General features: G+C 42.3%; 1 protein-coding gene across 3 annotated transcripts in view; it reads right to left on the bottom strand.

Annotated features, from left to right (window-relative positions):
* LOC132825890 (SH2 domain-containing protein 3C-like) overlaps positions 1-15,694 on the bottom strand; it is a 185,818-nt gene that overhangs the window by 92,540 nt on the left and 77,584 nt on the right. Inside the window, exon 1 of one of the 3 annotated variants that reach the window (XM_060841499.1) lies at positions 8,252-8,382. The exons of the other annotated variants lie outside the window; for them this stretch is intronic. Within the exon in view, the coding sequence (XP_060697482.1) occupies positions 8,252-8,292 (41 nt within the window). The 5' untranslated portion in view covers positions 8,293-8,382. Of the gene's footprint in view, positions 1-8,251; positions 8,383-15,694 lie in introns of those variants that run through there. 3 annotated transcript variants of the gene reach the window in all.

Genomic DNA, 15,694 nt, shown 5'->3' with positions numbered 1-15,694 from the left:
CTGCCAGAACCCACTGGTCTTCCTAAATGAATGGTGAATGCGGAGTTGGCTTATTCATTGGACATCCCCCATTAAAATACTTTTTGTATGCGCGTGTGCGTGCCTGTGTAGTGGGGTAAGGCAGTGTGGACCTCAGATACAAGGATTGGGGTCAGAAATGGTTCCATTGTCAGATTCCTGACCCCTGAGGGAGAGCTTAGCCTAAACAGTACAAAACATTAAGTCAAATGCATGAGAATGAGGTCATTTTCATTTATATAAAACAGCAAATGCTAGAAATACAGAGCAGGTCAGGCAATATCTGTGAAGAGAGAAATAGAGTTAACATTTCAGGTCAAGGATTTTTCTTGAAAATTGAGAAATTATACAAGTGTGATAGGATTTGGACAAGGGGATGATGTTTAATAATAAGATGGAAGACAGAGAGTTTGACTGACAGAAGAATTGATCTTACTCCACCGGGGAAATAGTGTTAAGGCAATGAAAGAAACAAAGACATGGAGCAGGTGCTGCTGTCTAAAAGTGAAACCAAGAGAAAAACCAAAATATTTAAAGACAAGGAAACAAAATAGGAAGACAGGGTCTGCATGATGAAAATGTGAACTCAGGTGTTGAATCCAGAAGGCCATATATTACCTAATCAAAAGACGTAATGCTGCTTCTTAAAGTTTCACTAGAACAGTGCAGCAGATTTAGAACAGATATGTCAATGTGAGAGAAAATTGGAGAATTAAAATGACAGATAATAGAAACTCAAGGCAATTCATGTAGACTAAATGGAGCTGATAAAATGTGGAGCTGGAGAAAGCACAGCAGGTCAAGCAGCATCAGTGGAGCAGGAGGATCGACATTTTGGGCTGGATCCTTCATCATGGGAAATGCAGCTGCTTTACTAAGTTGTCAGCCAATTGGGGTTTAGTGGGTAGACATCATTGAATACAGTAGATTCAATTAAAAGACATATGTATAAATTGCTGCTTCACCCCAAAAAGAGTGTTTGGGCTTTGGATGGTAAGGAAAGGAGGAGGAGGAGAAGGGAAGACATTATATCTCAGGATCAGTGCTGGGGCTTCAACACTTCATAATTTATAGAAATTATTTGGAATGAAGGGACTGAAGGTATGGTAGCTACATTTGCTGATGACACAAAGATAGGTAGGAAAGCCTACAAAGGAATATAGATGGGTTAATGGGTAAAGATTTGGCAAATGGAGTACAATGTGGGAAACTGCAGAATTGCCCATTTGACAAAAAGAATAAAAAGGCATATTTTCAAAATGGTGAAATGTTGCAGAGCTCTGAGATGCGGAGAGACCCTAAGGCATGAATCAGAGGAAGTTATTTTGAAGGTAAAGCAAGTAATCAGAAACCCTAATTGAATGTTATGGTTTATTGTGAGGGGAATCAAATGCAAGTGTACAGAGGTAATACGTCAGTTATACAAGGCATTAGTGAGACCATATCTGAAGCATTATGTACAGTACTGGTCAGCATACTTGCAGAATGTGTTAATATGTTAGAAGCTGCTCGGTTCAGGTTTATTGGATTACTACCTAGAATGAGCAGATTGCCTTATGAGGAAAGGCTAGACAGGCTTGGCCTGTATCGTCTGGTGTTTAAAAGAGTCAGAAATGACTTAATTGAAACATAAAAGATCCTGAGGGGATCTGAATAGTTGGATGTCAAAAAAAATGCTTTCTCTTCTGGGAAAATCTAGAATTGGGTGTCATAGTTTAAAAATAAGAGAGTGCCCACTTAAAACAGAGATGAGGAAATATTTTTTCCTCTCAAAAGACTGAGAAAGTTTGGACTTCTCTTCCACAAAGAAAGCAGCAGGTGCACCATCTTTAACATCTTCTGGCAGAAATAGATAGATTTTTGAATACCAAGGGGATGAAAGAATATCAGGAACATTCAGGAATGAGAAGTTGAGAAGATCAACCATGATGTCAATGAAAAGCTCAAAGGGCCAAGTGACCTTCTTCCTTGTTTGTACCTCCCATGTTTATAAGGAAGGGTACCATAGAAAGGGGACAGAGTGTGGAGGCGATTAAAGAGTGACCATAGATATCATGAAAGGAATGTCCCCTCTTAATGCTGGAAGGGGAAGTTTTTTTAATTCACTCATGGGACATGGGCATTGCTGGCTGGGCCAGCACTTATTGTCTGTCCCTAGCTGCCCTTGAGAAGGTGGTAGTGAGCTGCCCTCTTGAATTGCTGCAGTTCAATCCCTGTTCTGTGTTAACTTATGGTAGTCAGATTGGGTAGGACTGCTGACTCTGGGGTGGGGACAAAAATCAAATTGAATTCACAAGTTAAATAATGACGCATTCTGATAGTGCATACTACTCCATTGTAAACATAATGTGTAAAGATTTGGCAATTGGAGCACGATGTGGGAAAGTGCAGAATTGTCCACTTCACGGAAAGATTAAAAAAGTGTATTTTTAAAATGGTGAAAGGTTGCAGAGCTCTGAGATGCCGGGAGACCCAAAGGCATGAATCACAGGAGGTTAGTTTGCAGGTAAAGCAAGTAATCAGGAATGGTAATCAAATGTTATGGTTTTCTGTGAAGGGGATCAAATCCAAGAGTGCAGTCATATAAGGCACTAGAGAGACTGCATCTGGAGTACTGTGTACAATATCAGTCAGCATACTTACAGAAGGATGTTAATGTGTGAGAAACAGTTCTAATCCTGGGATGGTTGAATAACCAGAATTACGATCTAGTTCAAAACTGACTTCCTTCACTAAGAATGAAACTTCATTCCATGCGGAGACAGACTTGGGGAGGGTGAGCACATTTTCCTTCCTCAATTCCTGTGGCTTCTCTCAAGGCATCACAAGTTGAACTTCCCCAAAGTTACTATGACAAACCCGGGAGGCACAGTCACTCTGTCCCAAAACCATAAACTCTTTTGGTATTGTTTGGAATATCTGATTTTGGGCAGAGTAATGGGGCTGGGAGGCCAGTTTAAGGACTTCTGAGTGAGAATATAATTTCTTTCACAAGATTTAGGAATAAAGATGTTTGTGATGAGGTCAGCGTGCCATGCAATATTATTAAAGTCACTTATCGTTATTACGACAACAAAACTAAATTATGCTGACTGATATCTGCTGGTTCAATTATACTCACAAGATCACAGAAACGTTTTTGTGCAGTGGGAGTCCATTCAGCCCATCATTCTGTACCAGCTCCTCAAATGAGCATTATTACCTCCTGCCAACTCCCCATTTCCTTGCACTTTATTCCTACCCAATGCATCAAATTGAACCTACCTCCACCACGCTGCCACAAAAATCAGCAGGTGCACAATCTTTAACATCTTCTGGCAAAAATAGATAGATTTTTGAATACCAAGGGGATGAAAGAATATCAGGAACATTCAGGAATGAGAAGTTGAGGTTAAAATCAGATCAACCATGATGTTAATGAATAGCTCAAAGGGCCAAGTGACCTACTCTTCTTCCTTGTTTGTATCTCCTATGTTTGTAAGGAAGGGTACCATAGAAAGGAGGCAGTGTATTCCAGACTCTAACTGCTCACTGTTTGAAAAGGTTTTTCTTATATCACATTTGCTCCTTTTTGAAATTTTTAATCTATTTCTGCTCCTATGGTCTTACATCACATTAAATCTGCATCCTCTTAACGAACAGGAGCAGTTTTTCCTTATCTACTCTATCTAGCCCACTTATGACTTTGAAAATTTCTATTACATCTCCTCCTAGCCTTTTTCTCTCCAAGGAGAACAATCACAGCTTCTTCAACCTAGCCTCATATATGAAATTTCTCATACCGCATCAGACTCAATATCTGGTTTTGGGCAAGTTAAATGATCTTTGTCAGGGTATTGGTTAAAGAACATAAGTTGATTTGCACTCACTTAAAGAGGAAAAGGACCAGCCAAGGGATCTTGAGTATGGTTATTATTCAGTGACTCCCAATGTAAAGCACATGTTTCAGGACATTAGTATGTTAGTTATCAGCAAAAATGGTCATGAAGCTATCACATTGTTGTACAAAACCCAATACACTCACTCATGTACTTTTGGGAAGGAAATTTGCTAATGTTACCCGATTAAACCTCTACGTGATTCCAGTTCCATACTGTGATGGCTTTATCCCTAACTGCTTCCCAATATGATCCAGGAAGTTACTTAATGTTAGAAAAGGGAAACAAGTTCCCACTTTGGCTGTGATGTCCCCACACAATGCCAGGTTTGTTTGGAAGCACTAGCTTTTAGCGCGCTGCAAGAGAACGAATAATGAATCATTACCGTGAAGACTTTTGTTGCTGAATAGTCTCCATAAGTTGTTATTTACTGCGCTTATTTGGCTGAATCCTCCACCTTTTGTTTTAAGCGAGACCATTTCCAGGTTTCTGACCATACTCTGCTTGTCAGACATCTTCCCAGAATTGGTCCATATCGAAGAAGCTCCCAGATTTGCTGTCCAATTAAGAATGGTCGACAGGCTTTGTGGCAGCGGAGTCAATCAGAGGGCCTGGAGCCTTGACACTCTGACTATTGAACAGAGGAATGCAAGGGCATCACCATCTGATAGCACCCCTCTGAACAGGTTAGGTATGTTGCACACACCACTATTCATATATTGAAATAGACAGCAAAAGGCTCTCAGAGATATCTCAGAATATCATTGTTATTCATAGATTAGTGTATATATAAATAGGCAAACTGGCAAATTAGCAAACCACCCAACCACTGCCTCTGGCGGAGAAAAAAAATCAAAAGTGGGTGAAAACAAGATAGGAGTCTTAATCAAAATAGTGTTATTGGGGGAAATAATGCCCCTTCCTACTGCTATGTCCACCTATTTTGAAAAATTCAAGAATTACCACGGAATACCACATGCTCCCTCCTCAAAGACAAATAACTCAGCTCAATTTTGTAATGATCTAAATAGAAAATTAACAAATTACAAGTACTGCCCACCAGGGACAGTGTCACAATAACAAAACTAAACAAAAATGTGGGGAAATAAGGGAAGGAACAAGAACCTCTCTCTTCCAGGTGGTTATTGAATTCAAATCTCACCATCTGCTATCGTGGGGTCTCTGCATTACTAAGTCAGTGAATTGGAGGTGCCGGTGTTGGACTAGGGTGGACAAAGTTAAAAATCACACAATACCAGGTTAAAGTACAACAGGTTTATTTGGGAGCACTAGCTTTCGGAGCACCACTCCAACACCACCAGATGAAGGAACAGCACGCCGAAAGCTAGTGCTTCCGAAAAACATGTTGGACTATAACCTTGCATTGCGTGATTTTTAACTAAGTCAGTGAGATTACCATTACTCCTCCACCTCTCTAGGAGCCCATCTCTTTTTCCTTTTCTAAGTGGAATTTAAAATTGGGCCTTACGGCAATAGCAGCACAATGAGATCCCAAAATCTCAGCTTTCAGACTTTTATGACCTACCATTGAAGCAATTAGCACTTCGAATCCAGGCCTCCTGGCTCAGAGGCAGGGGCACTACAGCTGAACCATAACACTCTCAGATGAACCCAGTTCTTATATACATAGCCCAATGAGTAAACCCCTCCATCAACTCAGGAACTACCTGTTTAAGCATGAAAGGGGAAATTCCTTCCTGCGACAGCCAGTGATTTCTGCTGTGCCCCACCAATGGTTGTGGCTGTGGTGGGGAGGGTGGGGAACAATAGGAACTCTGTGAGTCTCCCATACAAGTCTCCAGCTGGCTGCACCACTAGCTGCCAGGGGGCTTTGACCCTCATTAGAGGTCTCAGCCAACTCCAGGGAGAAAATGGCAGCATCACCCCCATAAACCCACAAATAGACAGTCTAAATGGTATGGATTAGCTACCCATCTCTAGGAAGATCAATCCCAAAACCAGAAAGCCTGAGTAGGCTTCTGTCCCAAATCCCTGGCACTTTGTGCGTGGGATAAACTTAATTGTGATAGCCTTCTAGCAGATAGATTCCCCATACACAGTGGCTAAAAACAATGACTGCAGATGCTGGAAACCAGATTCTGGATTAGTGGTGCTGGAAGAGCACAGCAGTTCAGACAGCATCCGAGGAGCAGTAAAATCGACGTTTCGGGCAAAAGCCCTTCATCATGAATAAAGGCAGAGAGCCTGAAGGGTGGGGAGATAAGCTAGAGGAGGGTGGGGGTGGGGAGAAAGTAGCATAGAGTACAATAGGTGAGTGGGGGAGGGGATGAAGGTGATAGGTTAAGGAGGGTGGAGTGGATAGGTGGAAAAGAAGATAGGCAGGTAGGACAACCGATACACAGTACCTGATGTTAGCGATCTCACTACTGAAATGGAAGCCAGGACATCCGGGCTATGTATGTAAGCCCAACTTTGGCTACTGATGATGGAAACTGAGGAATCAGGGAAGTTCAGTGTTTCTTCATGTACATTCTTACATTCTCTCTCTGATAGATGCTGCCTCATCTGATGGAGATTTTTTAGCATTTTATGTTGCATTTCCTCCTGTACTTCACAGTCTCTCTGCAACCACAGGGTGCTATAATTGTCTTAAACTAGCTGCTCTCGAGATCAAAAAAGGAAGAATATCCACTAGCTTGATCTGTCTAATTTTTACTTCTTATCTTCTCTGCCTGGCTTCACCTGTCACACTGACTCGATGTCTCAACTCTGTTCCCATTCACCTCCCGAAGAGTAATCTGGAGAGGACATTTCATTTCAGAAATCAACTTTTAACTTAATTATTTTACTTGATCATTTTGGATCTTAGTTGTTACACCAGCAGTGGCCTGAGACTGCAGCTTGCTTGGGTGAAATTCCCTCCTTAATCCGCGCTCTCCTGTTTCAACTGGCTTTCTAAACTGTGCTCAGTTTTTGGTTACCTGTCCTAATATTGTCTTATGTGACTCAGAATTAAAACATCCTTGATACTACTCAAGTGAAGAGCCTTGGTGCATCTTTTTTCAGATTAGATTCCCTACAGTATAGAAACAGACCATTTGTCCCAACATATCCACACCAAAGAGTAACCCACCCGGACCCATTCCCTATCTACATTTTACCTCTGACTAATGCACCTAACACCATGGGCAATTTAGCATGGCCAATTCACCTGACCTGCACATCTTTGGATTGTGGGAAGAAACCGGAGCACCCGGATGAAACACACGCAGACACGGGGAGAATGTGCAAACTCCACACAGATCGAGGAATCAAACCCAGGTCCCTGGTGCTGCGAGGCAGCAGTGCTAACCACTGAGCCACTGCATTGAAGATGTTGTAAAATTTAAGTTGTCCTTATAATTGTGTTTCCTACCATAAAGGAGAACTTTTGCAGAATCATCTTCCAATTGATTTTTAAAAAAATTATATTTCCTAAAGCGTATTCTTAAAGGAATATTACTCTCATTTCAGACTTCGCACAATCTTAAACCATTGGCTATTTGGTGGTTAGCACTGCTGCCTCACAGCGCCAGACACCCGGGTTCAATTCCCGACTCAGGCAACTGACTGTGTGGAGTTTGCACATTCTCCCCGTGTCTGCGTGGGTTTCCTCTGGGTGCTCCGGTTTCCTCCCACAGTCCAAAGATGTGCAGGTTAGGAAAATTGGCCGTGCTAAGTTGCCCGTAGTGTTAGGTAAAGGGGTAAATGTAGGGGAATGGGTGGGTTGCGCTTCGGCGGGTCGGTGTGGGCTTGTTGGGCCGAAGGGCCTGTTTCCACACTGTAAGTAATCTAATCTAAAAGCATTTTTTCTTCTATTGTCTTTTCTGGCTTGCTGTCTGTTTTCCATGATTCACTCTCTGACAGTTCTCATTGTGTTTTAGTCTCCATCCTCTTGGCCCACTGTCCATCTCTTGAGTATTTGCTAACAGTCGTCCTCATGCCCTCTGTCTCACTTGTATTTGACTTTCTCGTCGTCTCTTTGACAATCTATCGGACTCTTTGACAGTCTGTCCTTGGCTTTCTCTCTTCTGGGCGTCCTCAGAGTTTGGTCACAGCGGGACCTGCCTTTATCTATCCTCACACAAAGCGCTCTCAGGCAGATGTGGACTGAGAGCGTCTGCATAGGGAGACAGAGCAAGCTTAAACTGTAGCAATGATGAAGAAAGTTGTTTCTGAAACAAAACAGAAAACAGAGAGAGAACGCCGCGGACTTTTCACAGTGCAGACTGAACAACCAAATTCCTTCAAACCAACAGCTGGATTAGGTTAACCTCCCTGAACTTTGAAGAACGGCAGGGAGGGGGCTACAAACTAAAGCCCACCAGACCTACCTCAGACCCATGGTCCAGCCCTCACTGGTTAGTTCGGCCATTTGGCCTCAACCGCTCCCCCCACGATATCACGGAGAGCAGACGGTGACTGTTGCCTTGCGCTTTTCACAACCAAAACAGCAAGTGACCAACTGACAGTCTCACACAGAGACTGCTCCAATCTGAACTAAACTCTCGGAGAGGGGAGGGCGGAATAGTTGAGAAAGAGAGAGAGAGAGAGGGAGAGGAAAGAACTACTAATGGAATGTACCAATCCCAGCCAACTAGAGGGCAGGCACTTAATCCCATTTAGCCTGGGCAGCGAGAGCTTTCTTCAGTGGATTTTATAAGATTACTAAAAGGCGCACAGTATTAGAGAGTTGGAACTTGTGAATGGGATTACAGGATTGTACTAAAACCTCAAGGCTCTCCCACACAGTGAATGAACACTCTGTCTTGTTGCCCAGAAATTTTTCTCCATCACTTTCTCACACATCATCCATTCTTTTCTGTTTGTTGGATTGATGCTGGAGAAATGTGCTGTAAACTAAGACTGTGCGTTAAACCTAGTCGGTTTTTTTCGCCTGCGTGTCTGTGGGACACAACAGTCTCTTTTCCTGAACCTATAATGAACGTGTTTTTTTAAAAGTACGATTAATGCCAATCAGTGGAATGTTTGTTTGTCTGGTCTCCATGTCTAGAACACATTTTCCCAGTTTGATTAAATATAATCTCCAACGGTTGTTCTTCAATGCTTTATTTCTAATTGGATTCTTGAAAGTTACACACAGGCAGTTTTCAGGGAAGGACTTGACGGTGAAGCCCTCCACAGTCGAATAGACTAGTGACATACACATGGAAACTGTCCATGCAAGGAGATACAGGCAGCTTGCCATTGCTGTTTGAATTGTAAGGGATGGGAACTGGAGCAGAAGCAGGTCGTTCAGCCCCTCAAACCTGCCCTGCTGTTCCAATATGATCCTGGTTGATTGTTTACCAGAATTCGAAATTCCTGCATGACCCCTGCACCTTTTGACTCATAGTTTAAAAGTCTGCTGATCTCTGTCCTCAAAATACTCAGGGACTGAGCATCCACAGCTCTTGAAACAGAGAATTCCTCACACCCATAACTCTGAGCGAAAAATATTCTCATCTCAGCCCAAAATAGTTGACCACAATTCTGAGATTGACACCCTTAGTTCTAGACTCTCCAGCCACATTTTCTCACCATCTAGTCTGTCAAATTCCTTGCAATTTATGATTCAGTAAGGTGATCTCTCATTCTTACAACCTCTAGGGATTATAGGCCTAGTCTATTCAATTTACTTCTCTATTCCATGAAGCATTTGTAGTGAGCAGACAGAATCTTCAAGAGAGGCAGGGAGGTACTTTAAAATGTTACAAACAGGTGAGCTCAGCTGAATAGGTTCCCTCTTCTAAACCCTTTGGTTGGTCACAACAAGGATTTTTAATTCTTTCCAGTACACAGATATATCACACTTCATTTAAAACCGAGGTACTAGATCTGGATTAAGGATCTAATTGTAAACCTTCCTTGAGTGAAAGAAAGAGGAATTTTATTATTTATTAATGCTGAGAAAAATGATAAAACAAACACACAGAAACATGGCTATAAAGTTTTACAAAGAGTTTAGTAAAATAGGAAGATAAAAAAATATGCATTTTAAAAGGTCTTAGAATCCTTAAGTTGTCAAAGTTGAACCTGAGACTATAGCTGTTGTATCAATGTCCTGTAACTGTTGCAAAATTTACAGAATCCTTGAGGTCTCAGTGAATGGATGTTTCTCTGATTTGTTTCTTCTGGTGTTAGCTTTTGAGGTGATGAGAAGGTAGCCTAGAGTGAGATTCTTCCTGTCCTTGCTGAAAGAGGAAGTCAATATGAGCAGAAGTGCTGTTGTTAGCAGTTTCCCAAGCATTCAATGCTGGGAATAAGTCCTGAGAAGCTTAGGAGTCAGTGGGAAGAAAGGTGGAAAATTACAGAAGGCTGTATCATTGAGATGATAGCATGGGAGATAGCCTTATGGAAGACATGCATTTTGGGGATTCAATGCTAAGTAATAAGTGAATTGAGTTAGCATTTGTTTCAAGGATCTTGGAAAGATATATTAACTAAAGAAAATAGTTTGGAATGAATGCACAACAGAAAGGAAGCTGATTACAGCTGTGCCAGCTGACCAAGAAGATAGAGATAGTGATGACTCTTCACTGAGATTTGAAAGTCTGTAACATTACTGCACAGTTCAAAAGATGACTCTTTCTTATACTTGTAATGAGATTGTTCCCATAATTCCTCTATGATGCTATTTGGATTATGTTTTATTTTCTTTTATGAAATAGACTTGTATGCTCTTATAGAATCATGGATCCTGACTTTTATAAAATCACAGATCCCAGCCCTTACTGGATCACAGATCCCAGTCCCTAAAGGATCATAGATCCCAACCCTTACAGATTCAGATCCCAGTCTTTAGAAGGGGATACAACTGGAGAAAACATTCCTATCCTGAATAAATCTGGGCAAGCCCCAGTTGACCTGATCTCTCCAGTTTGTGGACAAAGTCAAGTTGGTCTGATTAGATTTAATTTAGACAATACCATGTTACCTGGGACAGCTGTGGGTAAATCTGTGCAGACTCAGACTGGGTATACTTACATCAATCTGACAAGTCCTGGGTTGATGTACACAATCCTGGGTAGATCTTGGAAAACCAGCAGTCAAGATTAATTTTAAACCATATCAAGTAATTTTAGGTAGATCTGGTCAGAACTGCATTGGTTTAGATCATTGAATCATAGAATGGTCATCCCCTGATGACTCTGCATGAGCATCTCAGCCAATCCCATTTTGCTGCTATACCCCCTCCCCAAGCCTAAGAATCTTTCATCTTCAAATTATGATCCAATTCACTTTTGGAAGCTATGAGAGAATCAGCCTGCACTACAATGCATTCCAGATCCTAAATTCTTGATGCATGCTTTTCCTCATGTCATCTTTTCTTCTTTTGATAATTACCTCAAATGAGCATCCTCTGACCATAAGACCATAAGGCATAGGAGCAGAAGGAAGCCATTCAGCCCATTGAGTCTGCACTGCCATTCAGTGAGATCATGGCTGATGTGATAATCCTCAACTCTACTTTCCTTCCTTTTCCTCCTTATCCTTGACTCCCTTACTGATTAAAAATCTGCCTGTCTCAACCTTGAATATACTTAATGATCCAGCCTCTACAGCCCTCTGTGGTAAAGGTATCTTCAACCTCTCCCTCCTACAAGCAAAAGTCCCCACCTACTTCAAGAAGACACCATCATCCCAGGACCTAAGAAACCGGCACGGTGGGGCGGCACAGTGGCACAGTGGTTAGCATTGCTGCCTCACAGTGCCAGGAACCCAAGTTCAATTCCTGCCTTGGGTGACTGACTGTGTGGAGTTTGCACATTCTCCCAGTGTCTGTGTGGGTTTCTTCCGGGTGCTCCGATTTCCTCTCACAATCCAAAGGTGTGCAGGTCATGCTAAAATTGCCCGTAGTCAGAAGTGAATATAGGGAATGGGTCTGGGTGGGTTACTCTTCTGAAGGGCGGTATGCACTAGGTGGGCCGAAGGGTCTATTTACATACTGTAGGGAATCTAATCCAATCTAATCTAAAAGTACATGCAATGTGCCTTAATGACTATTGCCCAGTGGTTCTGACCTCCGTAATCATGAAGTGTTTCAAGAGGCTGGTCATGGCCCACATCAACTCTAGTCTCCCAGCCTGCCTCGATTCCATGCAATTTGCCTACTGATGTAATAGGTCCACAGCGGACGCCATGTCCCTAGCCCTTCTGGACAATAACAACTCCTGTTATTGACTACAGCTCTGTCTTCAACACCATTATCCCATCCAGACTGATCTCAAAACTCTGAGATCTAGGTATTGGCTCTACCCTCTGCAACTGGATTCTTGTTTTCCTGACCCATAGAACATAACCAGTGAAGAAAAGCAACTGCACATCCTCTATGATAACTCAACACTGGAACCCCCCAAAGACATATTCTCAGCCCCCTACTGTACTCCATGAATACCCTCGACAGGGTTGCCAAATTCCGAACAATACCATCTACAAATTTGCTGATGACACCACTGTGGTAGGAAGGATATTAAATAATGATGAGTCAGAATACAGGAAGGAGATAGCAGACTTGGTGATGTGGTGCAATGATAACAACCTCTCTTTCAATGTCAGCAAAACTAAAGAACTGACCATTGACTTCAGAAAGGAAGGAGGAGAATGAGCCCCCATCCATATCAATGGAGCGGAGATTGAGAGTGTTGAGAGAGTCAAGTTCATAGGCATGACTAAAAACTGACAACCTATCCTGGACTTGCCACATAGATGCAACGGTCAATAAGGCACAACAACACCTCTTCTTCCTCAGGCAGTTCAGGAAATTTGGCATGTCCATAAGGACCCTCACCAACTTTTACTGATGCACCACTGAAAGCATACTGTCCGGGTACACAACAGCCTGGTATAACAACTGCTCTGCCTAGGACTGTAAGTAACTACAGAAGGCTGTGTGCACAGCCCAGACCATCACAGATGCCAACCTCCCATCCATGGACTCCATTTACTTGGCTCATTGCCACGGAAAGGCTGCCAACATCATCAAAGACCCATCCCACCCTGTAATGCCCTCCTACAACCTCTTCCATCAGGCAGAAGATACAGAAGCTTGAACACATACACCAGCTTCTTCCCTGCCATTATTAGACTGATGAATGGACTCTCTAACTTTAAATAATATTGATCTTGTTAATGTTGATCTTGACTTGCACACGTCCTATGCAGTAAAAGTCCTCACTCTGTCCAAGTCTTTTTCACTCCATAATCTGTAGGTACTTGTTTACTATGATCATTCTGCACTGCTCACAAAACAAAACTTTTCACTGTTCTTGTGAAAATAAATCAAATCAAATCAATCAATGAGAATCACAGTCTCTGAGGGAAGAAATTCATCCTCATCTCTGTCTTAAGTGGGTGACCCCTTATGAATATTCCCTGTGGTCTACAATCTGCCATAGGGCAAACAACCTCTCAGCCTGTGAAATACTGTCATATCCCTGAAGAATCCTATACGTTTCAATAGGGCATTTTCAAAGTATCCACCAACGGGGCAATTTCTCCCTACACACTTTGCCCAGAGCCCTCATGATTTTGAAAACTTTCATCAAACCTGTTCTCAACTTTGCCTTCTCCCAGAAACAAAACCCCAGCTGTTCAAGTCACTTGAAGCGTTCACAGAGCATTTTTCTGTATTTTGTCTAATTTAAGTAGTTTTAATATTATACTGAGTTCTTCATCTTTTTATGCAACTGTTAGATGAAGGTGTTCAGCACAGGACACAGTGAGTACATTGGTGAGTTTTAAGCAAATTGGCATTCTTCCCCAGCCTGAAAGCATACAATTAACCACAAAGAAGACATTCCAAAGAGATTTTGGCAAACCTTTTATTTAACTACAAAGGATTCCATATCATCAGCAGTTTCAGTTCAGCTGAGGGAAACCGTAACTCACCTTCTCCAAAATGCCTTCTCCTAAAAAGGCTTATGCTGTAACAAACACTGAATATACACAAGTGGTTCAGAGGCAGTCAGCTATCTGCTCTACCCGTTGCCCTGCCTTGCTTTTATCCTCACTATTTTCTCAGTCAGTTTGTCCCCTGCCCTCACCACACCATCACGGCATGCTTGATTGGCATCACGTCCACAAGCAAACACTCCTTGCACCACCAATGCTCAGTGTACTATCTACATGCACGGCAGAAATTCACCCAAGATCCCTAGACAGCATCTTCCAAACTTTCAGCAGGAAGGACAATAACAGCATATATATATGGGAACACCATCACTTGCAAGTTCCTCTCCGAACCATTTTGACTTGGAAATAAATCATGGTTCCTTCATGTCGCAGGATCAGAATCCTGGAATTCCTTCCCAAACAATATTGTGTGTCTACCTACAGCACATGGACTGCAGCGGTTCAACAAGGCACCTCACTCCCACCTTCTCAAGGGCAATTAGGGACAGGCAATAAATTGCTGGCCACTCAGTGATGCTCACATCCCATGAGATAATTAAAAGATTGGTAGCGAAGACCTTAACTCCTCACTATTCAACAGCTACTGCCAACTCCCTCAACTGGCAATGGAAGGCTGGAATGCCCTCCTCCATAAAGTAGTTCAGGCTGTGGTTGGGGTAGCGTGAGGGTTGTCACTGGAAAATTTGATGTTGATGCACTTCTGTTGGGCAGGGATACTCATGGTCACAGGACCAAGCTACATAGATGCAGTTAGGATTCAGGCCTGTCATGACCTGTGACGGAACTAGCTAAAAGAGTTGAATGTCCCACATTGTTCCTATGTTTCACGCTACTTGAATGTCAGTAGAGTGTGTGTGTGTGTGTGTGTGTGTGTGTGTGTATATATATACATATATATATATACATGTGTGTACATGTGTGTAGGCAGCTGGGGTGGTTGGAGTGAGATGGTCAGGAGATAGCTCCTAGCCCAGCTCTGTGATCGCTGGATAGGAATCTGAAACAGGCGAATGAATGCTTTCAACCCCTCACCCCACTCCCTCCACACACCAGCCCAAAGGCAGGCTGCAAATATACTGGCATTGGGCAGTGATTTGGTTGTTAGCAAATTGTAGCTCCTCTGTGCAGACAAGTGATCATGGTGACCTCGCTGCTTTTTATGGTTTGTTTTTAATATCTTCTGTTATAAAATGTTGTTGAGAGGATACCTTCTTTTTTAATGCTGTCTCTCAGATACTAACCTTTTACAGCAGCATGCTGCTCCTGCAAGAAAACATAGGGAAAAGGAGCAGGAAAGGGCCATTCAGCCCATCCAGACTACTCTGCTACGCGAAAAGATCAAGGCTGATCTAATCTTGGACTTCAACTGCATTTTCCCACTAACTCCCCATATCCTTCAATTCCCCGTGAGGCCAAAATTGCCTGAAATTAGAAGGCCTTTCATTGGTCATCCACCTTCAAGAGTTTGTCAAGCCTCTGTTATAGAATCATAGCCATAGAAATGTATAGCATGGAAACAGACCCTTCGGTCCAACTCGGCCATGCTGACCAGATATCCCATCCCAATCTAGTCCTACCTGCCAGCACCCGGCCCATATCCCACCAAACCCTTCCTATTCATATACCCATCCAGGTGCCTTTTTTTTATAATATATTTTTATGAAGAAAAAGTAGATTTTTAAATATTACAACAAATACAAAACAATGCAATTCAAAACAGTACAAATCTAAACCCAAATAATAAAAACAAATTCCCCAACCCACCCTCCTATACGAATGTATAAACATATACAGAGAAGTATAAAATTTAAAAAAACCTAAACTAGCTATTTAACTAAATAAATAAATACCTAACAACAAAC

The sequence above is a fragment of the Hemiscyllium ocellatum genome, chromosome 21, assembly GCF_020745735.1.
Source record: "Hemiscyllium ocellatum isolate sHemOce1 chromosome 21, sHemOce1.pat.X.cur, whole genome shotgun sequence".
NCBI lineage: Eukaryota > Metazoa > Chordata > Chondrichthyes > Orectolobiformes > Hemiscylliidae > Hemiscyllium > Hemiscyllium ocellatum.
This window is presented reverse-complemented; position numbering and strand designations above follow the sequence as displayed.